This window comes from Passer domesticus, chromosome 13 (assembly GCF_036417665.1).
Source record: "Passer domesticus isolate bPasDom1 chromosome 13, bPasDom1.hap1, whole genome shotgun sequence".
NCBI classification, from domain to species: domain Eukaryota; kingdom Metazoa; phylum Chordata; class Aves; order Passeriformes; family Passeridae; genus Passer; species Passer domesticus.
Genome location: NC_087486.1, coordinates 6,117,120 through 6,145,114, shown reverse-complemented (window position 1 = coordinate 6,145,114; position 27,995 = coordinate 6,117,120). Strand labels below are relative to the sequence as shown.

General features: G+C 45.7%; 2 protein-coding genes and 1 long non-coding RNA gene across 5 annotated transcripts in view; 2 read left to right on the top strand and 1 right to left on the bottom strand.

The window, feature by feature from the left end:
• Window positions 1-2,443, top strand: part of LOC135280171 (uncharacterized) — a 51,511-nt gene extending 49,068 nt beyond the window's left edge. The window contains exon 4 of the long non-coding RNA XR_010347221.1: window positions 286-2,443. This is a non-coding gene — a long non-coding RNA (uncharacterized LOC135280171). The remainder of the gene's footprint in view (window positions 1-285) is intronic.
• On the bottom strand, window positions 578-5,733 carry ATOX1 (antioxidant 1 copper chaperone). The gene is made up of 4 exons (XM_064387931.1): window positions 5,488-5,733; window positions 3,886-3,961; window positions 2,500-2,656; window positions 578-788 (listed from the first exon to the last, which is right to left on the bottom strand). Exons 1-3 carry the CDS (start codon window positions 5,716-5,718, stop codon window positions 2,523-2,525), a joined length of 441 nt encoding a protein of 146 aa, XP_064244001.1. The 5' UTR covers window positions 5,719-5,733; the 3' UTR covers window positions 578-788; window positions 2,500-2,522.
• Window positions 5,684-26,009, top strand: G3BP1 (G3BP stress granule assembly factor 1). 3 transcript variants are annotated; one of them, XM_064387928.1, is made up of 12 exons: window positions 5,684-5,704; window positions 18,568-18,681; window positions 19,849-19,930; window positions 20,283-20,456; window positions 21,251-21,341; window positions 21,827-21,920; window positions 22,288-22,492; window positions 22,937-23,038; window positions 23,432-23,543; window positions 23,864-23,989; window positions 24,098-24,207; window positions 24,932-26,009. In XM_064387928.1, the coding sequence occupies exons 1-12, from the start codon at window positions 5,688-5,690 to the stop codon at window positions 25,136-25,138; spliced, it is 1,434 nt and encodes a 477-aa protein (XP_064243998.1). In that variant the 5' UTR covers window positions 5,684-5,687; the 3' UTR covers window positions 25,139-26,009. The 3 variants fall into 3 exon arrangements, with proteins under 3 accessions (XP_064243998.1, XP_064243997.1, XP_064243999.1); XM_064387927.1 differs by having other exon boundaries at window positions 5,685-5,704; window positions 24,077-24,207; XM_064387929.1 differs by lacking the exon at window positions 5,684-5,704 and adding an exon at window positions 7,627-7,783 and having other exon boundaries at window positions 24,077-24,207.
• Window positions 26,010-27,995: the final 1,986 nt, after the last annotated feature.

Below are 27,995 nucleotides of genomic sequence, written 5' to 3'. Positions count from 1 at the left end.
ACTGGTAAGTGTGGGAGACATCCCCCATGTGAAACCAGACAGCAGACTGGGACACACACATGCAATCCCTCCACTGGGCTGAAAACCTGAATTACATGAAAGCAGCAGTACAGTCCAGAAAGCTGGTCACTGGGCCAGGAAATTAGAGACCTTGGCTATGCCCACACCCTTCTCCTTCCTCCATCCCTTCTGGGTTTCTCATCAGCTCAGGCATTCTCTTTTGCACACTTGTGCCTCAAGGCCACATCGAGCTCAAAAGGACACTTGTTCATTCTTGACTTACAGGAGCTGCTGAAGTCCCTTCTTCCCAGCACTTGCATCCCAAATGGAAAGTTTGTTTGTTCTGTGATGGAAAAACAACTTCCAAGATGCCGATTCCCTGAATCTAAGTGACATTCAAGCACAGTTCTCCTGAGATGTGACCCTCAGGCAGCAGTTGCAGTCAGCTTCTAAGGACAGCTGCAATTTCCTGGGAGAACTTGCATGGAGAGGGGAGCTTTCCATCCCTAAAAGCTGCTTCTTTCACAGAAAACCACTCAAAGCAGTACAAAGACACACAGGACACACAGACACGCGCTGAAGGTTAAAAGCAGTGCCTCGATTTACTGTGGGACTAGAAACACCACACAACCTCCTCCCCCAGACCTCTCCACTTCTGGAGCCCAAGGCCAGCTGTCTCCTCCCTCCAGCCCTCTGCTTTCCAACATCTGGCAAAGGTCAAATGACACAGCAAGCTGGGACACATGCAGACAGTTAAGCCAATTTTTGCTGAAGTCATGATTGAGTTCCTGCAAAATAAATACGTAAACAAATAAATGAATAAATGAAGGGGAAAGAACAGCAAGGCCCAGAGCAGATAATGTTATACAGAGATGCCCTCTGCCGGTGAAGCAGGAAGAGGGCCAAGGAAATCTATCCAGCAGAGCCAAGGATTTCCAACTTCCCTCCCTCCTTTTACAGATGGGCCCCTAAAAACATTCCCTATGTGATGTGCAAAATTTAAATTTAGTGGATTTTTAGCCTGACTGCTGAAATGATCTTGCAAGAGCAGTTCAAGCCCCCTGCTCTCCTTTGTTTTGGGTCTTAAGATCCTTGGATATGTCAAAGAGCTTCAGTTAAAATGCAACAGGAAAACAAAGGCATCCAGAGAAATGTTCTGCCACGCTGGCCAGCTGAACAGACTCACCAGCTGCCTTGATGTCATATAAGGAAAGAAATGGGAAAACTGGGCCAGGAAAAGTGACACATCCCCCTTATTTGAGACTGACTTTGCTGTAATAGTTAAATTCTGCAGACACATAGTCCACAAGTCCCTGCAAGCTGTAACAGCTCTTGCAGTCAATACTAGGAAACCAAAATACACTGAACTATTTCAGGCACTGATCAATTCAGATCAGCCTCCCTCTGTTGAAGTGGGGCTGTTATTTGATTACAGCTATGATTTTAAACAATTGCTAAGAAGCATGGAGAGCTTGCTCAAATGATACAAATTGCAGCTTTGAAATCTGTTGTCAGCCTATTAAGCAATGCAGATCTATTGCACACACATCACTATCAGCTCAGCTCTTTCTTGTATCAATTTAATTCCTGCTGGTATAAATCCCTGATTTAATTTACTGACTGGGAATTAAATCAGCATGAACTGGTTTCAGTGCATCTGTGCTGGGTATTTGTGATGATCCAACCAGACCATTAAAAATAATCACTGGATCAGAAAGCTGCACTGACAGAAACAAATTTTTAGGAGATGCCATGTAATAATTTTGCACACTAAAGAATGACACATGCAGTAAGTGGGCAGCCCTCTCCCACTTTATTCTTTTCACTGAAATTGAACCTTGTCTGCCAATATATTTTACAGTCAGCAGAATTTTGTACATGTCTTCATAATGCTGGAATTCTGGGAAAATTGACAGGCTGCAGCCATCAGTTTTCACTGGAGTAGACATTGGCCAGGGAATGTGTGTACTGGGAGCTATTCTGAAAACCAACATTTTACACCCATAAGAGTACCAGGGAGCTGCTGTTTTTCCATCCTTAAGTGTAGTGGAGGATTAACAGCCTAATCAGGAGAATCAGCTGCTGGAGGTCCTTGTGCTAAGAGCCAGCCCACAGCACCTCACACCCAAAGGGCTCTTTGTGTCCCATCACCCTCCCTGCTATTGCTGGGGCCCACCACTCTCTCTGGCCAGCTGTTAAGTGTGTTTGGGATTTGTTTTCATGCACAGAATGCTCTGGCAAACTCTAGGTTCATCCAGGAATGGCACAGAGGCTGTGTTCTACCTCTCCACTACAGCCAAGGCTGGGATCACACAGGCTGTGCAGAACAGCTAAGGGGTCCCTGTGTGTGCTCAGCTGCTTCTCTGACAGGAGGGGTTTGCTGAAGCTGGACCTGCAGGTCTTTTTAAATCTGTCCTTTCCAGGAAGATGGCTGTTTTACTGGGAGAGCTGGAAAAAGCTCAGATGTCTCTCTTTCACACTGCTACAGCTGGTATATACCTAGCTCCTCACACCAGGCAAGGCTACTGTGCAGACTTCTCCCCGAGGTAGGAAGCATTCTTTCCAGTCTTCTTGAGGGTTTCCAACAGGGTGTCAACGTTGTGCTCTGAGTCAATGTACACCTTCTTGTTGGGCAGGTCAATATCAAAGTTGACACCTATGAGGAAAAACATTTTGCAGAGTTAGAAGCAGCCAAATGGTGTAAGCACAGGGGAAGCTCACCTTCACACAGCTGTGCTCCCCAGGGCATCAGTCAAATGGACATTTATCTCCTGCCAGCACACTCTGATACCACCACCAGCCAACAACATCAACCTGCTGTCCTGCCAGCAGTGGTGTGAAGGAAGTCAAATCTGCTTTAGCTTCACATCAGGTACCAGTCTCTCAGCTGCTTTAATCTGCTCACCCCACCTTGCATCAACACAATCACTCATGTAGGAACCTGAGTAAGCTGAGTTCAAACCAACCACTAAAATTTCCATCCAGATCAGTCTGTGCTCTGGTTTAGTGTGAGTAGGGTTAGGACAGGCTCAGGACAAGATGCCTAAACTGGTAGTACCATGAAACAGCTGGAAGTAAAAGAAGGGAAAAGACATTTTACCATGTGGATTTAATAAAGGTGAGCCACTCTCATCCCAGTAAGAGGAACTGGACATGCACTCTCTATCCAGTTATGTATTTTCACAAAACCTGTAGGTATGTATCAGCTTTGAGAGCTATGCCTCATCATCACTGAGGCTGATACTGGCTGGCCTGTTCAAGAGTGATGGAGGTGCTGACAACCATACACAGAGAAAATGGAATTGTCAGCCTGGTAATGGGGTAGAAGTGGCAAGGCCTTTGCTTTGGTGGCTGGAAGCTGTTCTCCCTTGGAGGGGAGCAGCTCCTCACAACTGATGAGTGCAGGCCAGATCCTTCTCTCCTGGAAATGTCAACAAACAGAAGACATGGGTTATAATTTTTATAATTTTCCAGGTGGTATTAAAAATAGGCAAAACAGACAACCACCAAAGGCTCTGCTCAGCAGCTCTTCCCTGTGCCTGCTGATGACACATCTGAGAAGCACCACAGACACCCCAGGGCTCCTTGGAAACAAGGCCAGGCAGGACATTCACCTCCCTTCCCCCTGGCAGCCTGAGCAGGGGTCTGCCAGGGTCCTTTCCAGAGGGCTCAGGGTGAGGCCCTGGTGACTCAGAGCCACCTGCAGCCATGGCAGCTCCTCCCTCCCTGGACACTCCTCAAGGGTCACAGACGTGCAAACAACAGTGACTTGTTACCAGCTAAGGGGCAGGCTCAGAGCAGAGCAAGGAGAAGTTTCCAACTTTCAGCTTTACAGCGTTATCCTCCAGGATGGAGGGCCCCAGGGCACTGCCAGCACTGACTCACCTCCCAGCCTGTGCAGGACACGGGTGACCGCATTGGAACAGCCCTCGCAGGTCATGTCCACGAAGAACTCGTGTTTCTGGAAAGAAAAGGGGCAGTCCAGGGGTCAGGGAGAGCCCAGCTGGAAATGCACCATGAAAATCCACACTTGCCTTTTTCCTTGGGGAGGTTCAAAGCCTCCCAGGTCAGAAGGTCCATACACACACACTAAGGGATGCTCAGCAAAACTGAGAACTCTTGGTGCTCCTTGTGCTGTCTCCCACAGCATAATCCTGAGGGCCTTTTGGAGATTGTGGCTCTACCTCCAGAGCCAGCACAAATGGCCATCTCCATGGCCTCTGCTGGACTTAGCCTGTCCAGGGGACACAAGGAGAAGCAAATCTCCTGCCTCCAGCTACCCGCCATCCTGACTTAAGCCTGTGAGGTTTTCAGTGCTTCCCCACCCTATTTTTCTTGTGTCTACAAGGCTTCTGGTCCCCAACATAATAAAAATAAAAGCAAAACAGAAATTTAAGGACCATTAGTGCTGGTTTTTCATCCTTCCACTCCACTGGGGCCCCAGCAGTAACTTCCCTACTTGTGAGCAACACTGGGTCAACAAAACACTGTTTGCCTGTAACTAACCACTGCCTTCAACCTTTGGCACCAGATGGGCCCCGATTTCCTTCTCTTGCACGTGCTTTTTACTTTCCTTTAAAAAGAAAAGTAAAACTATTGCACATGTTATCCGCAACCCATATTTCCTTCTATTCATAACCACCCTGTGCCCCCTGCCACTGTGAAGCTAAAACCCTCTTGGGGTCTTTCACCCAGGAAGGATCTTGGGATAAAGTTTTTTTTTTCAGTGTAATTGCCATTTTCTTCGGTTTTATTTCCCAAAGGCCCTGGGTGCTTTGGGGAAGTGTGCAGGCAGCGGGGAAGGAGAGTCCAATCAATGCTGCCCTTCTGTGGCTGAGCTGTGGGCGTGGGTGATGGTCTGGGGTTTGGGGCTGGGGGAGCCTTGGGGGCTGGGGAAGCTGCAGGATCTGGGGGACCTTGGGGGGCTGGGGAAGCCTTGGGGTTTGGGGGAGCCTTGGAGGGCTGGGGGAGCCCTGGGGTTTGGGGGAGCTGCAGGATCTGGGGGACCTTGGGGGGCTGGGGAAGCCTTGGGGTTTGGGGGAGCTGCAGGATCTGGAGAAGTTTTGGAGAGCTGGGGGAGCCTTGGGGTTTGGGGGAGCCTTGAGGTTTGGGGGAGCCCTGGGGTTTGGGGGAGCCCTGGGGTCTGGGGGAGCTGCAGGACCTGGGGAAGCTTTGGAGGGCTGGGGGAGCCCTGGGGAACTAGGGGAGCATCGGGGACTGGAGGAACCCTGGGGGCTGGGGGAGCCTCTCGGGCTGGGAGAGTCGAGAAGTTTGGGGGAGCCCCAGAGGCTGGAGGAGACTCGGGGGGCTGGAGGACCCTCAGGAGATTGGGGAGCGCGGGGGGCTGAAAGAGCCCCGGAGGCTGAAAGAGCCCCGAGGCTCGGGGAGCCAGGGGCCTGCGGGAGCACCGAGGGTCGGGGAGCCCTCCCCGCCCCGCCGCCCCGCCGCGTCCCCCGGCCCCAGAGGCGCCCTCGGGCCCGCACCCACCGGCATGGCGGAGCCGCGCTCCCGGCTCCCGGCTCCCCGATGGCGGAGGAAGGGGCGGGCCGTGCCGCGGCCTCGGGAGGCGGGGATGCCACGGAGGCCGAAGGAAGGAGCGGGGGAGAGCGTTGGGGTGGTGGCCGGTCCGTGTGGAGCTCCTAAAGGGGAGCTCTGCTCGCTTCCAGGACAGGGATCGGCACGGACAAATGGCTGCGGGAGGGAGGTGGGCACGGCCATGAGGATGGGGCCGGGCTGCTAAAGAAAGCTCATTCGCCTCCGTTTTTTCAGATTTTGAGATTTATTGGCTTGGGAGAGCACCGGTAAAGTGGATATTGAGGGCGGGAGGTTTGGGGGAGTCTCTAATGCAGAGCAAGTTGAGAAGAAGGGTCCTGGTCCCTGAAGATGTGTCTGCTTTGTTTGGTGTTTGGTTTTTGTTTTTTTTCCCGGCTGTATGGTACTTTGAAAGAAAAATGAGCCCCTTTCTAAAAAACTTGAGTCAAGGTGGAGGGCCAGGGAGCAGCTCGGGTGCTTTCCCAGGGAAGCTGGAGAGGGACAGAGCATCCCCTCAGGGCAGAGCTGTGGTGTGTGTGACACTTCCCCACCACGTTCTCAGCATCTTCCCCAAGAGAGGCCCAGCCTGTAGCAGGGAATGTAACCAGCGTGTTTCTTTTCTGCCACACCGCCCGGGGGTCAGGGCATTTCTTCTGAGGTGCCCAGGGTGCTGCTGCTGTACCGATGGTTTTATAAAAAGGGAATTCCCTGCCCTGCTATTGCTCTGCGGAGAGATGTCCAAGATCCCCCTGGCAGAGTTTATTCGGGGCGGGCTGTTGTGCTGGGTCTCTGGGCTCGCGTTAAACTTTGCAAAAGTCTGCAGTGCTGATTTATGAACTGGCAGATTGCAGCGTGGCTTAGGCTAAAAATAGCCAGGAGGTATTGGGGGAGGATATTAATGCCGAGGGTGGCCCCACGCCAATCCCCTCTGTATCCCTTGCTGCAAGGCATGCCAGGCAGGGGTTTGTGCAGCGCCCAGGGATGTGGCGGTGGGCAGGAAGTCATTTTTGTAGGGTGAAATCTATCTCCGAGTGCTTCATGTCACAGATACGTGTGGGATGGGATGGGACACAAACAAATGGAAAGCCATGGCTGCCTGGAAGCTGCTTAGCTGTGGCTCGCTGCCTGCTCCCATTCCCTGCTGCTCGCCGGGGTCCCTGCACCAGCACCTTCTGGTGAGCAAAAGGATCTGAGAACTTCCAGGCCCTTCTCCTCCTTTGTAGGTGTGTTAGAAAACGCTCCTGCTTGCATTGTCTTTCCTCTGGGGCAGACGATGCCGAGTCTGCTTTGCTCAGAAGCTGTGAGGGAAAAGCAGCAGCTGGATGAGCCTCCCGGGCTGGGCAGGGCTCAGTGACCACCGGTGACCACCTGTGACTGCCAGTGACCACCTGTGACCACCTGTGACCACCACCTTCAGCTTGGCGTGAGCGGCCGGGCTGTGTGTGATGGAGGCGCCTTGGGGTGAGCAGCAGCTCCTGCCCACCCGCACTGGGGGTTTCCCTCAGGTGCGTGGGACAGCTGGGCCCTAAGCAGCTGTGGAGACAGAGCCAAAGCGGGCGGCCACTGCCCGTTCAGTGCCGGGAGCCCGCAGCGCTCAGCCGGGCCCTGAGTGCCCCTCAGCCCCCACATGGCGCCCGCCGCCATGTTAGCGCCTCCCTCCCTCCCGCCAGCAGGGGGCGCTGCGGAGCGCGGGACGCCGCCCCGCGTGGCGGCCGCCTGCCCCTTTAAGAGCCGCGGCGGGGACCTGTCCGTCAGCGCCCACCGCGCCCTCCCATTGGCCGCCGCGCCCCGCGGGGCCCGCCCCATCTATAACGGGGTTTACCAGCACCTTCTCAAGGGCGCTGCAGTGCGGCTCAACCACACTGCGGCGTCCGGCGCGCGCCGCCTTGCGCGCCTGCTGGCGCGGGGAGCGTCGCCCCATTGGCCAAAGCGCAAATCTATCAGCAGTCGCCCTCCGCCTATTGGTTCGCCCACGTGTCAATCACTCTCACCGCCCCGCGGAGCGCCGCCGCATGATTGGCTGGCTGAGCTGCCCCTCAGCTCTCCGCCCGCCTCCTCACGGCTGTGAGCCAACCGGCATCCGAATGAGGGCGAGCGCCGCTCTCTGAGTGGCTGGGCCGCGCCCGCTGGGGTAGGCTGCGCGCCGGATATATGTAGCCGGCGGCAGAGCACGCCGCTGCGTGAGGCGCTTCTCGTCCGCCGGGCCCTGTGGTGAAGCGGCGCCTCCGCTCCCGTCGCGCTCTGCCCGCAGGTGAGGGGGTGGGGGCCGCGGGGAGGCACCGGCGCGGGCGCGCCTTCCCGGGGGCACCGCGGGCCGCCCGCACCGCCCCGGCTCCGGGGCGCCCCCGGCTCTCAGTAGGCCGCGCGCCGTGCGGGACGGCGCTGCTGGCGCCCGCCTCATCCCGCCCGGTCCCCGCGGCGCTTTGTGGCGCCCTCCCGCCTGCCCCGCGCTCCGCAGGCTTCTCCCGAGCTGCCGGTGCCGCGGCGGCCTCGGAGCTGCCGGCGGAGCCGTGCGGGGCAGGGGGGGCGGCGGGGGATCGCTGCTGGCGGGCCCGCATTGTGCGCGGCGAGGTGTGCGGGTCGAGCTTTGTTCTCGGCTCTCCAGGCTCGGGGGCTTTTTCGCCCTCTGCTTTTGGGTTTTGTTTCGGGCAGGTGGGGCCGGGGAGGAGCCCACCCCCAGCCCGAGGTGTTCCCGGCTCACCGGGAGGGGTAGCTGCGGATTGAGGGGCAGTGCTGGCTGCCCGACCCGTGCCTCCCTTGGTGCAACTTTATGGGCGAAGGGAGTTACAATTCGAGCTGGAGAGCGTGGATCGTAACCTGGTTTACCGCATGACCTTGGCTGAATCCGAGATTAAGCCAAGATTTAAATGCGAAGTAGTGCTCGTGATGAGACTTCCCAGCATCCTGTAAGGCCCCAGATGTACGTGCTGGAGAAACCCCAGAGAAAAGGTTTGGATTCATCTTCCAGTGTCTCCCAGCGTCGATCTGGATGTTCTACCGCGTTCCTCATTCTCAGCGCGCTTACCTGGTGACCTTCTGTGTTAAGGCTTGCATGCGTATAATAAGTAGTCTTGACCAAAAAAAGGATTTTTTTGTTCCACCAGCGGGGGAAAGCAGCATTTGCAGCGAGCCGCCATGTTTCCAGTGTGTGCTATTTTTGGCAAGCCCCTGCTCTCACAGCCAGGAGTGACAGATTTAGGAAATCTGGACACTGCTATCAAGCTTTGGAAGCTGATGCTTCCAGATGCCATAAATCAAACGTGGAGAGGGGTGTGTTGGATTTTTTTTTTTTAAGCTAACAAAGCTTGTTAGATTCATGTCATAAAGGGAAGTGCAGAAGTTGACAGACAAAAACTGCTTTTCAGAGTTTTATTGATATTTTCCCTTCAACCAAATTTTCACTTTTCTTATTCTGTGTCTGTAAAGAATCAGCCAAACCATTTTGCTAGATGGCTCTGTGATACTTCCATGATGCTAATGGTAGCATTTTCTCATCCTGTGAACTGAGCTCACCTTTCCTGGGATGTTTCAGTCACAGTTTATAATGATGTCAAGTTGTAAGTGTAGCTTTTTTTTTTTAAGTGGATGGTAGATGTAGGTAATTTGAAGGTTGGCTGGAAGTGTTCACGTGCTTGAAGCCTTACATCCTTATCTTTATGATGGAGATCTCACGACCTTTTTTGACAGCATCACGTGTTGCAGGGACTGGTTTGCCTGAAAGGCACTCCTGAAACCTGCTAGGAAGTGTAATTGTACAAAGCCTGTCAGGAAAAGAGCAATGAATGTTGCAGCCTTTGCAAAGGTATATCATAATTTTATAAATCTAAGTATTTTTAAAAACCTTAGGCTTGCATACATCAGGAGGTAAAGAGTGGCCCCAGTTCCTGACTGGGGTGAATTTGCCCCTTTTTTTGCTAGGCTGTGTTAAGTTTGGACTCCTTAAGTTGAAGGCAGGGAAGCATAATTAAAATTAAAGTTGAAAACTTGGTGGACAAGACTTAGTCTGTTTGTGCCAAGCCCACCAGGATTTCTGTTGGAAATCTTTGCATTTGCAGCCTGAGAAACAACAAAAGCACACCAGAGGATTTGTTTTGTTGGTGCTGTGATTGCAGGAGCACTGCTCTGCTGCTCCCTTTGGTGCTGGCACAACAGCATCAGTGGAGTTCAACACATCTGATGGAATTTGAACACCACATTTTAACAGAATCTTTCATGAAACAGCAGATTCTTTGTTTCAGAGCTTTATTTTTCAAACATACAGAGCAACACTTTTTACTGAAAGGGAAATAAACCAAAGGCGATGTTGCTTTAAGTACATCTTGGTATTTCTGTTCAAAACAGTGGGACCTGATGAGAGAGCACTCATAAGCTTGGCATAAATGGCCTGTTAGAATCAGAAAACACTATTCTAGTTTTTAGTATTAGCACCTGGGCCTTTTTGCCTGACCAAGGTGATGACTGAAGAATCAGAGAGGAAATCCAAGCAGAGCAGGACTTCAGCAGGGTGGTGCTAGTTGCTGTGCTGGCTGTAGTCTGCTCTGCATAGAACAAACCAAAAGTGAAGTTTGCTCTAGAAGACTGGGTGATTTTTTTTTTTTTACATGTGTTTATATCAAATCTGCTGAGTTTTAAGTAATTATTTGATTTCGTGGGGGTACCTACTAGTAGACTTGATAACCTTAAGCTACCTCATTGAGTAATTAAAAAGAAAAACTGGAGTCTGATCGTCAGGTACTGTAAAAGAATCCTTAAACTTTGCAGGCAGTGAGTGTTGTGCTGGCTTGAGGTGCCAGTTTTGCTATATTAAGTCTGGAGCTCTTCCAGGAGGACATGGCTGCTGCAGTGCAGCTTTCAGAGCTCGCTGCTGTCACTTATGTAGGAGTGATCTGTGCTGAACCTGATTCCTTGCTGAGGCAGACGTGCAGCTCTGCACTGCAAAGTGCTGGTGCCCATCTGCCCTGTGCTGTTCCCTGGCTGCTGCTGCCCTGGCTGTGTTTTGTTTTTAATGTAACAGTGCTGGGATGGGTCAGTCCTGAGTGCCAGGATGCAGCTGATACGTCAGGTTTGAGCATCTTTTGTGACCCAAGAGGGTAGAGGTGAAAGAGTTGATTCTTTTTGCAGTTCTCTGTTGCTTGGCATGCAGAAAATATTTTGAATCTGAATCTTGGTGATTCTAATCTGAGGGGCATTAAGCTTGAATTTCACTGTATTGTTGGTGTAGCTCAGGGCTCTGATCTGCCTCTTCTGACTACTGATGAGTAACTTTTGCTTTTTGCTTTAAGAAGCTGCACTGGAGCCAAATGGAAAATTTGCAGACCTAAGAGAAGATGACTGGACCTGCTGCCAACTTCGAGATGTTGGAGCAGCTCTTGGATGTCAAAACAAAACCTGTTCTAATGGCAAAATCACAGGGTCTAAGTAGCTGCTTTATCATGAAGCAGTCTGGAGAGCAGAATAGGCAGAAAGCTGACTTAGTGCTGAATGGTTTGTTTACTTTTTCTTTAATAAAAACTATCCTACTGCCTTTCAGGATGAAATTTGCATGTTTAAAATGTAATTTTGCAGAAAAACATTGCTTCTAACTGAGGGGTCAGTGAGGTTGAAATAAATTCCGTCAGAAAGGCAAATCCTTCCCCCACATTTGAGAGCCTGTTTAGGATAATCTGATTTTAGTATTATTAAAAATGTAGGAATATTTCTGGAAATTCTCAAGGCTTTGAGTTTTCAGAGAGCTCAGATTTTGAAGAGGAGTTCCTTTTTGACTTCTGTCAGATCACAAGGGCCATGTGATTTTCTGTAGTGCTAAATGTAACAGAGCTCTCTTTTTGTGAGTGTTGTTTGTTATGCTCAGGAAAAGTCACCTTAGCTTAATGTTACAGCAGGTAACTGCTGAACAGGAGTGATGATTGCTATCAAGTAGAAACTTGGAAGCCAAGTGAAACAGCTTTAAAAAGGAAGGAAAAAACCCCAAACCCACATCATACTAAGCACCCAAGGAAGGCAGGGTGTTTTGAGGGATGAATAGAAAACCCAAGCACCTTGGTGAGAATTTCTTACTGTATCACCTAGTTTTAATAGTAGGTTTTCAAGATTCTTCTGGATTAGATTTTTTTTTTTCTTGTAAGCAGGACCTGATTTGCTGTTTGTCTGTGGAGCTTTGTGCTCTTAGCCACAGGAATAGTGTTTGGTATCATTTTCCTTACCCAGATCAATGTTCATCCCTTATTGTAGGGGTATGCTGGTCTCAAGTACCCTGACTTACACTTCAGGTGATCTTTGTGTTTTTGATCTGCTTTTGAGCTTAATGCCCTGGAAATGACATTTCTCCAAAATTATCTATTTTAATTTAGATTCTGACTGAAAGCATTGGAAACCTCAGTTTGTCTCTTTCTTGCTTGGTAGAGCTGAAAAATGCAAGAAGTGCTGAATTTTGTCTAAAAAATGGCAGACTCCATCATATCCATCAACTTGAAGATCACACTTAGGTTTGTTAGCAAAAAACAGGCAGACTTCTACACTGACAGCTCTTCAGCAATTGCTGCTTTGTTTATTTGTATTCCCCCAGTGTTTGAAGGGCTGTGCATTGCTGCTGAGTAAGGCTTCCCATCTGCCACTGGCAAGCAGAGGGGTTTTTGGTATTAGCATGGGCAGTGCTGAATGTAATTCTGAATTATTTTTAAATTTTGTGATGAAAACTTTTTATTGTGCTTAAATTTTGTTTGATTGGATGATTCAATTTAAAAATAGTTAAGCTTCTGACTTAATTTTTCTTATCCATGGTTGGCGTGGTACATGGCTTTTCTAGAGAGTCCCTTGTCAGTGTGTCTCAAACTTCAGAAGGGGCTCAGGTATTGCTCTGCCTTTCTGCTGCATCTGGGTAATTAAGCACAGAGAAAGCTGATTGCCTGGTGATTGCTGTGTGATGTATTTTTTTAGGTTCTAGTTCCCTGTAACACCTCAAGTATCTTATGAATGTAGGCACTGCCTGCCTTTGTAGGTTGTGTGGGTCATACAGGGAGATGAGTCACAAGTGAAAGGAGAAATAGCTGTGCTAAGTTTGACAGTCTAGATCCACATTTTATTAGGTGTTTGGAAGGTTATTAAAGGCTCCTCTGTCTGCATGATATGTCTGACACTTCATTCACACTGCTCTGAAGTGCCTGCTTCTGGAAGTTCCTGGTGAATACATTCATCTTACAGACTCTCAATGTTTCCTGGAGATCCTAGTAAGAATTGAATGCTGGTAACTTCACAACTTGTCCCAGTTTGATTCTTAAATATTTATTTATTGCATAACTTATCCCATCATTGAGCTTCCATTGACTGTGGCTGCCAAGCATCCTGCCTCCTGTGGAATAGTGCTGACTTAGGGTAACTTCTTCCAGGCTGAATACTTTGCCTCTGAATCTGTCAAAAGGCAGAACAGATGAACTGGTTGCAGGTAGGCAGCTGGAGTGGTTTGTGTCTGAAACACAGGCTGTGCTGCTGGGACAGTGTCCCAGTGACATTGTCTGCCTCTGCATCCACTGGGAGGCAAGTAATGAGACCTATTTTTTAAAGCAGATTAGTGTTTTGGGACTTCATTTCCCTGCTTATTTGAGGTGCATTTTCAGCTCTATAATTTAAGCTCAGGTCAACAACTGGATTGTTTTGGGTTTCTTTGTTCCCCTTGGATAGTTGAGGCTGTATTAAAATAAGGGTATCTGAGTGTATCTGCAGTCTTTGTGTTTCAAATACACATTTACTTCATTCTTCTGCTTGAGAGCAAGCTGATGTGATGATACAAATCCCTAGCTGAGATGGGCCCTGGAATTTGCCGTGGGCTGCAAGTTTAGCTGTGTTCCATTGTTCACTTTAATGTTTTGGATCATGGTTCACACAGGTACCAGACTCAAAGGTTTTTTTCTTTTATTGCTCAGTCAGCAGCAGAGCAGATGCCAGTCATGTAAAATGTGTGGAGAGTTGGAATTAACTGTATTTGTTGTTTCATTGTTAAACTTTGTATCGTGCCTCTTAGAGGCCTATTGGTATTGTCTTCCACTACTTTCATTTTTTTTTGTCTATAACAGCAGCAGTAACTGCTTCTAGAGCTGGTTATTCCATCTAAATAAATGGTTTGTGGCTTTGAGTATACTCACCTGTTGCTAAGCAACTTGGAGAAATCCCAAATGACACTTAATTATGCAATCCTACTAACTATTGACCAGATCTTTAATTTCCAGCAAAATTGCTGTTTGCCCCATTTGTGGTGTGTTGTGCTTGGATACAGACATCTCTCTTCTGTATAAGCTTCTCCTACTGTTTCTTCAATTTCCAAAAAGCCTTTTTAAGTTAAGGAATTCACTGATACCAAAATGAGGGAGTGGGGTTATGTGAAAAGTTTGACATTCTGAATGGCTGTTCTGGCACCCTCTAGACTCCACCAGTTTGTAGAGGTGGAAGGAGTGAGTTCAGATAGTCACCTTACAGCACTTGAGTAGCCAAAGGAGAAGGGGTGAACTGCTGTGTAATATTCCACTCAGGACTAGAATGTGTTCTAGGAACTTTGGTTTTCTTGGGAAGGTTCCTTGTATTAAAATGCAAGTCAAAAAAATGTAATTAAAAATGGCAGAGAACAAAGAAACAAGGCTAATGTTAAAAACACCAGAGCCTGTTGAGATTATTACTCAATTTTAATTTGTCTTCTTGTTAGTTCTAACTTTTTTTTTTTTTTGGTAGAAAGAAGTTTAAAATTGCCACACTCTTTGGGAAGTGAAATTTGGGTTTTGGTCTTGTTACATCAGGCCAAGGGGCTTTTGCCTGGGTCTTGGGACTGGTTGTCCTGAGAGCCCAAACATCCTGTGATGAGCATAACACACACTCCTGTTGTGTAGGAAGTCCACTAGAAGCAGCATTCAGACTAAACTTGTCTGATTCAAAAATTAAAAAAAAAAACCCAAACAAATTGAGTTGGCACAGCAGTGATTAGTTTGCTTTCACCATGTTGCAGTTTGGTAGGGAAATAATAACCCATGCTAGATGTGTGTGCTGAGTCCATTTTTCTGAACACTAATATACTAATAGGTTTTGTGGACCTAAATGTGAATTTGCTAATGCAGAATTTACATAAATGGCTCTAATTTACATAAGAGTATTTCAGAAATTCGGTGCCTGACATTGATTTTCTGCCAAGTGGGAGCATTGTAACAGATGGTGGAATTTTCCATCAGCCAGGTGATAACCACTGTAAAGGAGGTATTTGTCTTCCTCTAAGTCCTTGGCTTAAGGAAGGGGCTCAGTTATGCTGCAGAATTGTTATGGTGTACTTGTTAAAATTTGACTTATCCAATTTGTTTTACATATGGGATAATATGAATGCGTGATTATGAATGAATCTTAAATAATCAGATTTTCGGCTTTTCCTGTCAATTTTCACCCTTTCATCATTATGTCAATTGACAGGGAAATGTGTGGATAAGCTTTTATCAGGAGTAGCATAGTGACAGTTCAAACATTTGGTGCTATTATGTGCTGTGCAATGAAAATGTAGTATAAAGTATTAGCAGTTTTTCTTGGATCAGGGAATAGTGGAGTAGTAAATTGCTCGTGAGTGGTAGGGAGCAAATGCTCTGAGGAGATGCTTGGCTTCCACCATTCAGGTTGTGCTGGCTGGAGAGCAAGAGCAGCTGGCAACTGGCAACGTAGCAGCAGGTGCAGCAGCAGTAAAAACAGATTGTTGTCCTCTGATCAGGTCATGTAAAGGTCTTTCCCATTTCTTTTCAGAGCTGCTTGAGAACAACTGGGCACTCAGCAATTCCTCTTTTCCTGTTAAAAGTTAGCTCTGATAGATTTTTCACCATTAGCAGGAGGGAAGTTCTTTTATTTATATTTTTAAGCATGTAAGTATGACAGACCTAATCAAGCCACTTCACTTTTAGTATTTCTTGAGACCAGCATGGAAGATGATGTGTCTGTGGGTTAATGTAGGTGAGGACTTTCACTGAAGATCAGAAATCTGAAAGAGCTGTTGGTGAATCAGCTGGTGAAGTTTGAGTGCTACAGGAAGATTTTGCCATAATATGAGAATGTCAAGCTTTGTACATTGGTGTTCTAGGAAGCACTTGAAAATAATTCTCAGAAGAGCCTGATTCATCCTTTATCAGAGCTGAATAGAAAACCAGCCTATTTACATCTGTAGGAATAAGCTTGAATTCCAGGGAAACTATATCTTCACAAGAAATTAAGTGTAGCTCCTGTCATTCTCCAAATGGTGATCTTGGTGTGTGCTAGGACTGGCTCCCTGGCTGTGAACTGTCAGCACAGGAGCAAATCTTTAACTGTTGTGGAGCAGAGAAATCCTGCCTTGTCAGTTAAGCTGGCTGGAGTAAAAGTGCAGGTCATGTCTGTCTGTCATTCCTGCTCCCACTGCCTGCTCCTTCTAGAGCTTCACAGGGACTCAAGAGGAAACCAAGTGGGATGAGGAAGTCAGCAGTGGTAGTCACCCCTTAGCTGTACTTTACCTTTGCTGTGTTCTCTTACTGTCTGATAATATTTTATAGGGATCTCATTTAACATGCAGTAGAAGGCAAGAGTTCATCTCTAGGAGGTTTTTGTCATCCCAGACTGTGCTGGGTGTTGGACATCTGTGTCTGTAATACATTACACTTTGAGTTCAAAGGCTTCTGCAAAACCACAAATAGTAGAACCTTCCTGAAATGAAAGTGGTTTGCAGAATCTGAGCATTTCCTGCAGGCCAGACCCAGACGTGGACTTTTTCTTCCTTTCTGCATGGTTAACTCTTGAAAATCCTCTAACAGCTGAAAGCTTTTAAATATTTTGAAAACCCTCTTTAAGTTCTAGGTCATATCTAGTCTTATTTTTTCTGCATATTATAATGTAGGTAACATTTTGTATGGTGGTGATAGGCACATATCCTGCTAAAAGAGAAGGGAGTTCATGGACACCTCTTCTGGAGCTCACCAGATCTTTCTTGCTGTGTTGAAACCTAGAGAAAAGTGTGTTTTAAAACAGAATGGGAAGATTTCTCATTTATTCTAGTCTTAAAAAGATGGTAATGTGTGATGGTATTAAAAGCAGAGCAAAACACCTCAATGTATACAAAATTACAGCTCTGCTGTCTTCTGGCTTGAGTCTTAGCTGCCTTCCTCCAGCAAAGCTGATTGCAGTGCATTCTGGCCACTGCTGGGAGCTCAGCTGCAACCACATCCTCAGATCTGTTACCTGGCTGTTCTGACAGTGTGGCTGAACATTGCCTTGTCCCCTGATTACCATGTGCTGGGTGTTTGACCATTGTCTGAGATGTATGAAATCGGCCAGGCTCATTTGGACTTCACTTCACCCAAAGTACCAGCTTCCATGGCATCTTCTTAAGTACATTCATCTCTTTGAGGCTTAAAGTTGTTTTGCATTCCTGGTCCATCCAGCAGTGTGGTTGTGACTTCTTTGCAGCCCTGTTTATGTTGTGTGTTTGAAATTTAACACCAGCCTGGTCACCTCTGTCTTCTGAAGCTCTGCTCTCCTGCCAGTTTTTGGTGTCTAAAGGACAAGTTCTCTGAAATTCATGAAATACAATGAGTGCCAAACGATTAAGATCCTTGGATGAACTGGGACAGGGCTTAGTAGAAGCAGGTGGGAAAGCCAGTCTTTTTGTTTCCCTTTTGCTGTGTTTGAAGGATAAGTTGTGGGCAACTCAGTTTTCCTGGGATATGGGATGCTCTTGGGTATAGTGACTAGAGAAAACTTGTCCTAAGACATGCCTGGCTTGGCACGAGCTTTTGTGGGCTCCCTCTGGATTATTTTATGCTAAAAGACTACTTAGTTTGCCTTCCTTTTTCCCCATTCTGTCTTGTGGCTGTGATCCAGTCTGGGTTTTCCCCCAGTCGTTGATGGCACCATTTCTTGCTGCTGTTTATGGTTATCAGTATTAAATAAAAGCAGATGAGTAATTGATGATTGCTTTTTAGAGGGCTCAGCTGAATGGTGTCACTTTTGACTTGCATGTCATGCCTGGAGAATGTGCATATGGGCTTGGAATACCATGTGTTTGGGAAAGGGGCTCTGTAGTGAAGGAGATTGGGGATCAGTAGTGGGGAAAAAGTTCTTTCAGCAGCAGTACTATTTGCAAAGCCTCCATTGTGTACTGATTGGTACAACAACTGAGTGTGAAGCAGAAAATCTGCTGCTGGTTCTCTGTTTGGTACTAAGAACATGCCCTGCTATTGGTGTTTATCTCTCTGAGTTTAAAACTATTTTGAATGAGTTTGAGCAATGTTTGAGTATTTAATAACAAGGAAATGTGGGAATGTGCTTTGGTTTGGGCTGGCTTGTTCTGAAGATACTTTGCTTTTGTAACTTACATATCCATAGGTAGAAGAAGATGGATTTGTCCTGGGCATGGGTGGTGCCATTCACTTGACTGGTGGTCTGAGTTTAAGTGAGAAGTGACTTGGTGACATTGGTGGAAGCAGGGAAAGAGCAGTATATGTTTGTTTGTAGCATAATAATTTTGATATAATCTAATATTCCTCCAGAGTGCTTGACACTCACAGCAAGTAGTGCTGTGCTGCTGGTAAAAATAGATTGGACTTGTTCTGACCTTCTAAAAATGCCCTTAATACAGTAGCACAGGCTTTGCCTGAGAACATCTGACTTTTAATTCTGATTGTGAAGTCAAGTGAGGTAAGTAGAATTTGGATTGACTGTAAATGTCTTAGCCACTTAGCAAATCCTCTTGAAGAACCTTCCTTGCTTTCCACCTGCTTTTTACTGAGGGTATGTGGGATGCTTAACTACTGGCAGGTTATGAGGTGACCTGTCTTGGCCTTGCAGCCTCTCCCACCTCTGGTTTGGTACCCAGGAATCCTCTCCCTGGCACCAAAACTCTGATGACTCTGAAAACACATTGCTTAAACTGCTTACAGGGGTAAAACAGTCCTGGTGTGTGCTGTCTGCTGTGATTAGGTGGCTTATGCAATCAGGATGAGAACAGCCGTTTGAAATGCTCATGGTTTATGGAGCTTTTGTTTTTTTCCATAGTTTTCAGTTGACCAAAGAAATGGTGATGGAGAAGCCAAGTCCCCTGCTGGTCGGGCGGGAATTCGTGAGGCAGTACTATACCCTGCTGAACCAAGCACCTGACTATTTGCACAGGTAAAGCTCTGCTTCGCTTCCAGCTGGTTTTCTGTGTGAATTTCTTAACTTCTCTACTAAAATTGGTGAATGATCTTATTACTGTGTCTTAGCTTGCTGAATTTGGTCACTTAAACTGATTTATTCAAGATGCTGAGCGTCACTTACTTTTGGTTTTGATCAGCTGGGTTAAAAGATAGATAATAAAGATTACAGGAATTCTTTAAATATCAGAGTTCTGGTTCTAACTGTGAAAGGCTGCTTGCCACTTCTGCTTGTAATCGATATAAATTGAAGTTGGAGAAATACCACTTAGGTGAGCATTTCTGTAGTTTTTGGCTTGATAAAATGCCCCTGACTAGGAGTGAAACATTGAGTGAGTTCTGTGCTTGTCTACTGGTCTCTCTTGGGAGTCACACCAGCTCTTTCTTAAAGGAAAGTTAGGAAATTGTGGATATGCAGCAGACTATAATCCATTATCTAAACAAATCAGTCCTGTTTGGTGTGACAGGTATCCTTCTGAAACTAGTCTTGTTTATGAAGATACACTTTTTGTTGTATTTTGAGTGGCCAGATAAAGTTTCTGAAACCTTCCTCCATCCAGTCTCAGGAACACTTACTCAGAGTACTCACTTACTCCACTTAGGTGGACAGCTGACCTCATCCCCCTGGGTCAGAGGACAGTTGACTCTATGCCATGGAATCCATTCCAGTCTTTTATCTGCTGGCAGAGTGCAGTGCCATGGTGCTTGGGGCATTTCAGCTGGTAACCTCTCAGTTCCAGAAAGGAAAATTTACCTGCAATACTTTTTTTACTGTAGGAGAGCAAAACAGTCCCGTTGCTCCTTGCTTGAGCTTGAAATCAGAACTTGAGGGGGAGCCTTCAGCATCCCAGATGTTCAGGGTGTTGCATTGGGGACCTCATGCAGAAGGAGGATAATGAGATTGGATCTTGAGCTCGCTCGAGACTTTGGTTTTGGTTGTTGGTGCCTGGGTCTCTGACACACCTGAATGCTACAGCTTACATGAGAAAACTTAGTTTTCCCCCCATCCCTTGACTGGCAACAGGATTATGAGATTTTGTGGCTTTATTCTAGTGATTCAAACAGGAAACTTACTGCACTCTGATGTAGAGGCTCAGTGTTCTTACACAGCAAAGCTTGGCATTAAAATATTTCTTTCCAACAGGTTTTATGGAAAGAACTCTTCCTATGTCCACGGTGGCTTGGATTCCAATGGAAAACCAGCTGACGCAGTCTATGGGCAATCTGTAAGAACTTTCAAAAAAAACTGTTCTTTCCTTCTCTTTTGTCACCTTTATAGTTGAGAAATGTATCCAGCTGTGATTCACCCCCACACTGTTCAAGTGCTTTCTGTAAAAGAAAAAAAGGGGGAGGGGGGAAAAAACCCTCACGACTGTAGACAGCAATAGGCAAAATGTGCTTCCTTTATAAAAAGTTTATAATGTAAAATTGCTGCAAAGCAAACTTAACAAGCATCCTGCCAAGCTCTCTCTCCAGAGTTAGAGAATGTATCTTAAACCAGTTTTTGATTTTGCTTTCTCTGCTTACTTGGCAGAAATGGCTTCTGCAGCATAACCCACATGTACCATTCTTTCCTAGGACATCCACAAGAAGGTGCTGTCACTAAACTTCAAGGACTGCCACACGAAGATCCGCCACGTGGACGCCCACGCCACCCTCAACGATGGCGTGGTGGTGCAGGTGATGGGGGAGCTCTCCAACAACATGCAGCCCGTGCGCAGGTTCATGCAGACCTTCGTGCTGGCTCCTGAGGTGGGTGTGCTGGGCTGCCAGGGGAGCAGGCACCACTGGGGAGCTCTGTCTGCCTCAGGGCTGCAGTCTCAGGGGTTAGACTGGGATGATAACTTGCCACAAAATTCAGCAGTTAGGTTCTGAAAATTCCTTTGGGAATTACACTACTTCTCTGATTGTGCATTGACCTTGGATATTGAAATCAGTTATAAATATCCTGACTTTGGACTCCTAGGTTAGTGCAACACATTTTTTTTCTTAAGCATATTAAAATTATGTTCTCTTCAATTTGCTATCCAAGCAACTGGTCTTCTCACTGAAAAAGACATGGTAGAGAGGGGAATGCTTCCTGTCACTTTGAAAATGTGGGTTCCAGATTTTATTGTTCATAAAGTGCTGATTTAGCATTTAAAGTGGCATTTTTAAATAGACTTATTTAACAAAACAGATCACAGAATTGAAAATGATAGTGAAAAAGGAGTGTTGCAAGATCGCTCTAATTTACAATATGACTTGGAGATAAAAATTGATACTTCAGACACCAGGAAGTTGTCAATCACAATTCTTTGGTGTGAGCTGTTGGAATTAAAAGCACTTCAACTTTTTTTCCCTTTGTTCAATCCATACTTGACTTGTTAGGAGTTTCTTGCTTGTTTACCTGCCCCAAATAACATTAATTTCTTAAAAGAGGCAAATTTGGATTAATCTTGTGGGAAGGGTGATTTGTTCAAACCTTTCTTGCTTTCACAGTATTTCAATTTTTACATCACTGGATTGTTGTAATTGATGCAGTTCTTCCTTTGATTTGCTCTTAGGGCTCTGTTGCTAACAAGTTCTATGTCCACAACGACATCTTCCGCTACCAGGACGAGGTTTTTGGGGACTCTGATACTGAGCCTCCAGAGGGTAAGCAGCAGAAGTTTTTGGATGATTCTGGATCTATATCAACATTCTGTTCCCAGATCAAAGGAAATCTTCTTGCTAGAGTAGACAGATCAGTGTTAAATTTCATGTGCTTGTAGGTTTTTTCCTTGCCTGTCATTCTTTACAGTCCAGCAAGGAGCTGTGACATGCAGATGATTATTTTTCTGGCATAATCTGTTTCTATTACAAGAATTGTAAAGCTTATTTTGGCAGTTGCAGTCAGATTTGGAGGTTATAAATCTGGTTCTCTGAAATATTTGGAACATGTTTTTTAATCTTGGTCAAAATTGAGTAACCAGAGTGATAGTGGAAATACAAAGAAATGCCTGTTTCATGTCACATCTCGAAAGTGCTTCCTGTGTGTTCTTTGGCAGAAACTTCACCTGTGTTTTGTGACAGGTGCCTTGTGTTTCAGCCTCTTACTAAAGATGTGTGTTTGTTTTTTTTTCTTTCCCAACCTTATTTAGAATCAGAGGAGGAAGGGGAGGAACCTGAGGAAAGACAGCAGACACCTGAGGCTGTTCCTGATGATAGTGGTGCTTATTACGAGCAGGCTGTCAGGTAATAATATATTTATAGATGAAGTGAGGTGCTGTGTAAGACAGGCTGCTTGTAGAACAGGTCACATGCATTTATTGCTATTAATAGTTTTCTTCTGACAGTCAAAACATTTCTGTTTATTGATCAGCTGAAACTAAAATGCTGTTAGACTGAACATGAAGACTCTGGACTTTTTTTTTTTGCTGCTTTTTAGCATACCAATGCAAAATTTGCATCCTTGTGCAATGTGGCCTTACTTGGCCTTGTTCTTCCTCTCAGATGTCATGTGCCTGATTTCTGTATTGCATAAGTAGCACTGCTTATCACCAGTAATAGAATAAATACAATACCACCTCTTTCTCCTGCTTTTTGTGCTGCTGTATAATAGCAATGACATTGAGGAACGCCTGGAAGAGACAGCTGCAGAGGCAGAGCCTGAGCCAGAGGCAGAACCTGAGCAGGAGCCTGAACCAGAGGTGCAGGAAGAAAAGTCTGAGCCAGTATTAGAGGAATCTGCTCCAGAAGAGGCTGTGGAAAAGAGTCCTTCTCCAGCTCCTGCTGATCCAGCTCCTGCAGTGCAAGAGGACTCCAGGGTAATGACAATGGATCTCTTTTCTCTGATGTGGTTACATTGGTGTGGCTCTCCTGTCTATTACACAGCTTTATTTTCACCTGGAGGTTTTTATCACTTCTCAGTGTTAAGGAAGGTAAAAGTGGACAGATTAAGACTCAGGAATGAAATATTTTGGTTAACCTTGATGTGGTACTTGGTATTGGGCCACTGCTGTGTCCCATTTCAACTCTGGAATTCAGGACTTGAGTAGAAGTGTGACTCCATTGTCATTACACTGAGTCTTTTAAATTTAAATAATTTTTAGGAAATTGTGGGGAAACTGCTATTGGCTGGCTCCTGATTGTCAAGTATAAGTGAAAATTTGTTCCTGGTATCCTGTGTCTGTTACCTGTCCTATCAGTAACATATTTCAGAAGGAGATGTAGTTATGTTATTATCATTCTTTTTTTTTTTTTTTTTTAAGACATTTTCCTGGGCATCAGTAACCAGCAAGAACCTTCCTCCCAGTGGGGCTGTCCCAGTTTCAGGAATACCACCTCATGTTGTGAAAGTACCAGTCTCCCAGGTAGGAATCCAGCACCTGGAGAAGTTTAAGTGCTAAACTGGCTGACAGGGGGAAAAGAGAGTGAAACCTACTTGCTTCTGATTTAACTTCCCAGGCCCCAAAGACTTGAGAATTCTGTGATTCTTAGTAGACTTTATGAACATGTTACTTGGGTTTTGGTTTGAGAATTAATTGTTTCTCATGGAGGAAAACGGAATGTTCATGGGAATGCTGCTTGCTTTTATAGTGTATAAGCCAACATGGGCTAACAGGTGTTTTAGTCACAGATGGAAAAAACTTATCACCTTTTCCTGTATTTTTTTATTACCAACTTGACAATGAGGTCTTAAAAGCTGAACCTGCTGGTATGTGTGTCTGACTCTCAGCTGTTCACTCCTTTTTGAATTGATGCAGCCCCGCCCTGAGGCAAAGCCTGAATCTCAGACCCCCCCTCAGAGACCTCAGCGGGATCAGCGAGTGAGGGAGCAGCGAACGAGCATCCCACCACAGCGGGGTCCTAGGCCAAGTAAGAGAAGCTGCAAAGAAGCTGTTTTCTTAAAGGTTTTGGGGAAGCAATGTGATAATTAAAGCTTTTGAAATATCATTATTTTTGTCAGTAAGCAAACAATTTTTACTCAAGTAAAAATTCAAGCTTGGCCTCAGCCAGGTGATAAAAAGCAAATCATAACACACTTGCTAGTGTAGAATGCTATCCTTTCTTTATATGTGAATGGATAGACAGTGTGAATTGATTCTTTCTAATGGTGATAATTCTGACCACGGCTTGTTTTTCTGTTTGTTGTGGTGACTGACTTTTCTAAAATCAGTTTTGCTTTTCTCTTCAAGTTCGCGAGGGTGAACAAGGCGATGTGGAAACCAGGCGGATTGTGAGATACCCAGACAGTCATCAGCTGTTCGTTGGGAACCTTCCCCACGATGTGGATAAATCTGAACTTAAAGACTTCTTCCAAAGTAAGTTGATTTCTTTGCTGTTCTCTGAGGGGTTGGGGGTTGCAGCCATGGGCGTGGTCAACAGAGCATTCTAATGTATGACCCAAGAACTTGGCTTTTCTCTTGCAGGCTATGGCAATGTTGTTGAACTCCGCATCAACAGTGGTGGAAAGCTCCCTAATTTTGGGTTTGTGGTGTTTGATGATCCTGAGCCTGTTCAGAAGATCCTTAGCAACAGGGTAAATAAATTTCTAGTCAGTGGTTTTTGGTCTGTTGACAACAGTGTTTTTCAGCTTAACGGAAAGAGAATGTACTGGGTCCCTTCAGATTTTTTTTTTTTGAGCATATTAAAGTAGATGTGATGTTTTTCCCTCCTATTACCAAGATTTGTCCAGTCTTTGTCATTGAAGTAGCTTGTAGCAGCTCATTACAGAGCCTTTTTCTAGTGGGAGATTGCTGAACACAGGAAGCTTTCAGGAGGACAAGGCAGAGAGTCTAATTCTATGGACAAGTAGAATCTTGTTTGTCAGAGGCTGAAAGGAAGAAGCTGTATTGGTGTGCACACTGAAAAGAATTTTGCTAACAAAGGCAGGAGGTACCTGCTCAGCCTGTCAGCAGTGATTGCTAATGCAGAATGTGTGTCCATGCCTGCCTGCTGTGCTAGGCAGGGACTCTGCATGCACCCTCAGAGCCATGCAGGGAGCTTTTCTAAAAAACATCAGAATGCTCAGTGTTAAGTCTGAGATGGCTTTTCAAGGGTCACTTCTTACATCTTTAGTTTTTCCAGTAAAGCCCCAAGACTGGATGCATGGTTTGGCTATTGCCATTGTTTACTAAGTAATCCTAAGATCCTTCAGTCTCGCATGGAGAGGAAGATATGAGACAAAGTTGCAGGAATCTTCTTGACCTTGAAGAGTTCTTGGTGACCTATTAATGACAGCACCTTCTGTGCTTCTGTTGCAGCCCATCATGTTCAGGGGAGAGGTGCGCCTGAACGTGGAGGAGAAGAAAACACGAGCTGCCAGGGAGGGTGACCGCAGAGATAACAGACCCCGTGGACCTGGAGGCACTCGTGGGGGGCTGGGAGGTGGGATTCGAGGGCCTCCACGTGGAGGAATGTCCCAGAAGCCAGGATTTGGAGCTGGAAGGGGGATCGGGCAACGCCAGTGAATTCGTCGCGGATGTTGACATGGTGGCGCAAACCCTTTTTCCTGCAGATTTGTGAATTTCAGCCTTGGGTATCTTGGAATGTGGCCCTAGCCTGTTATAGACTGCTACGTTTGATACTATTTTGGCCCCTTTTTGTTTGTGTTATGGTTCTGTGATTTATTTTTTTCTAGTCCTTGTCCCAGATTCCAGCTTTGTGGAACAACGTTTTAGGAAAAGTGGATTTTAAAAAGAAAAGAACTGAATTTTCTTCTTCACCTCAAACTTACGGACTGATTTTTTGTTTTTTTGGTACCAGTGGTTTTTCCTAAAGGAATGTCTTTCTTTTTTTCTTTCATTTTTTTTTCTTCCCCTCTTTCTAATGAATTTGGGTGCAGTCAGCGGAATAATATTTCACGTGCATGCGTTCAAGAGCCTGTATGAAAACATAGTTCTTGGCAAGTATTCCAAGGGCAGAAAAGCAAAACTCTTGGTGTTTCTTTGAGGGTCATACGAACATCCTCCGGTCTGGAGACATTGCCACTTGAAAAATTGACTTTCACCTTTCTCTGTGGCGCTGTAAAAGTGGAATAATGGGTATCCGTAGAATCTCTTTTCCTTTTGATACATGATCACAGCAAGGAATTCGAACTACTGTTTTACCACTTTGAAATTTTGGATTGTGGGATAGGTTTTAAATGTCTAGAACTTGACTCTTCAAACACTTTTCCTGAACTTGTGAAATTTTTTATTGAAATAGGGAGTTTTTTTCATGTTTAGTTTGTATTTGTATAAAAAAAAGCAAAATTGTTGTGCCTTCTATTTATCTCTCATTCCAGTTTTGGCAAATTGTTTTAAAAAATAAAATAAAAAAGGTCTAGATTTGCTTTATCAAGTCAAGAGTATTTTGGAGTTTGTCCAAGGGGAAGAGGCTCTTCAGTCACTAGGTTTACAAGGTAGAGGTGGTTGTAGCTAAAGCTTTTAATACCTTCTGTGCATCACTTTGCATTTAAATTATTGGAAACAAATACTTCTTGGATGCAGAAGTTAATAACTTGAACTTGAAGCTGGGCCGGTCCTGTTGTAACTATTGCAAAAGTACAAGCAAAGCAGAAATACCTCTGTCACATCCTTTACATTTCCAACTGCTGTAAGTAATAATTATTTTTGCAGTACTTCATTCCTTGCTTCAGACCTGAAGTGGATAAGAAGGAATTTTTATCAGAAGTATGGAAGGTGCTTGTCTGTCCTGGTGTTAAGATGTTGAATGCTCTCCACTGCCTCTGGAAGAAGATGAAACTGAAAATAAAATACAAGACTGGGTAATTTCAATCCAAGAGATCCTGTAAGATGGTGCTGCACAAAGCAGTATTTCTGTAATGGCTGGTGTTAAACATCTGGATAAAAACGGTGGATTTGTGTCTCCACCAGACCTCCAGGTCTCTTGGTAGCACAACAGAGCTGGGTAGGAAGTTTGCTCATCTGTTTCAGGTGTCACTGTTCCCATGTTTTGTGGTTTATGACTGTAATGACTGTGCATATGCAGTGTATCATCTCTTGACCTGTGCTTGCTGTGAGCTCTGGAGCAGAGCTGCCCTCAGTATTACCTGTCCCCAAAGTCATGTTTTACCTTTTTCTTGCCAGACTTACTGGCTGAAGCTGGTTGTACTAAATGTTGCTAGAGTGTTGGTTTCTGTTTTATTTTCTCTTTGCATTTGTTACACTGTTTGTCCCTTCCCTCCTTACAACTGTGTGTCAGATTGGCCTGCTTACCATCTGAACCTGGAGATTTGATACCTTAGTGGACTGGGGCAGAGTGTGAGCTGTGGTGTGCTCTCACAGCCAGCATTTGAGGAAATTCTGCTGCTTCCTCTTGTGGTGGTAACTGGTATTTTTTTGAAGAACAAAAGCTGTCTGCATTTTTCCTATCAGGAATGCCTGCAAGCTGAAAGTATGCAGTGGAGATCTTTTACTGAACCCTGTCCTTGTTGTTTGTGGTATGTTTTTTTCCCCTTTGTTGGGTTTCTACTGTTCTTGATGTTGAATCCGAAGACTGCAGTAACAGGTTGCACTTCAGACTTATCAAAGTGCTTTTAACAGAAGCTTTTACAGCTCTTAACCAAATCTGCAAAAGCATCCATAAGCTTGAACCCCCATTTCTGTAGTGGGAGCTGGACAGTTCTGACTCATTGCTGTCTGATTTGAAAGAAGAGTGTCAGTAAAGAATTTTAAAGGGTGAAGTGTGTGCTTGTTCTCATATCAATCATACTCAATATGTTGACCCAGAAAGTCATGTTCTTGTCCCAAGATGACAGGCAAATAAAATATTTACTTAAAATTCTGTGGGAATGTCTTGTAAAGAAATACTTTAAAAAGAAAGTTATGTTGTAGACTCTTGGTTATTTGCATTTTGGTGTCTCTGTGACTCACTAATAACAAAGTCTTCTGAAGAGACCTGCTCTAAGATGTTGCACATTGGTTTTGATGTTTAGGCTTTCTGTAACTCCCAACCCTTCTGGTTTCTGCCTTGCTGTACTGTTAAAACCTCAGTACCTCTTGTCTAAGGCCTCCAGTGCTGCATTCTTGAAGATGACTATGAAGAAACCACAATTTGATTTGCCTCAGCTGGCTGCAGTGGGCTGCATGAGCTCCAGGGAGGCGAATAACCAAGGTAGCCCAGCTCTTTCTAGGAACCAAATACTACAGTGTGAAATGAATCAGACTCTTTCTGTGTCTCATGTCTAGTGCATCCTGTCAAGACAAGGTGGTGGTGGTACTGGAGTGCTCTTGGTGTCCCAGTGCTCTGCAGGGAGTTGGCAACTGAAGAAAAGCTGTCTAGAGCTCTCAGCACCCATCACAGCCACATGGACAGATCTGGAAT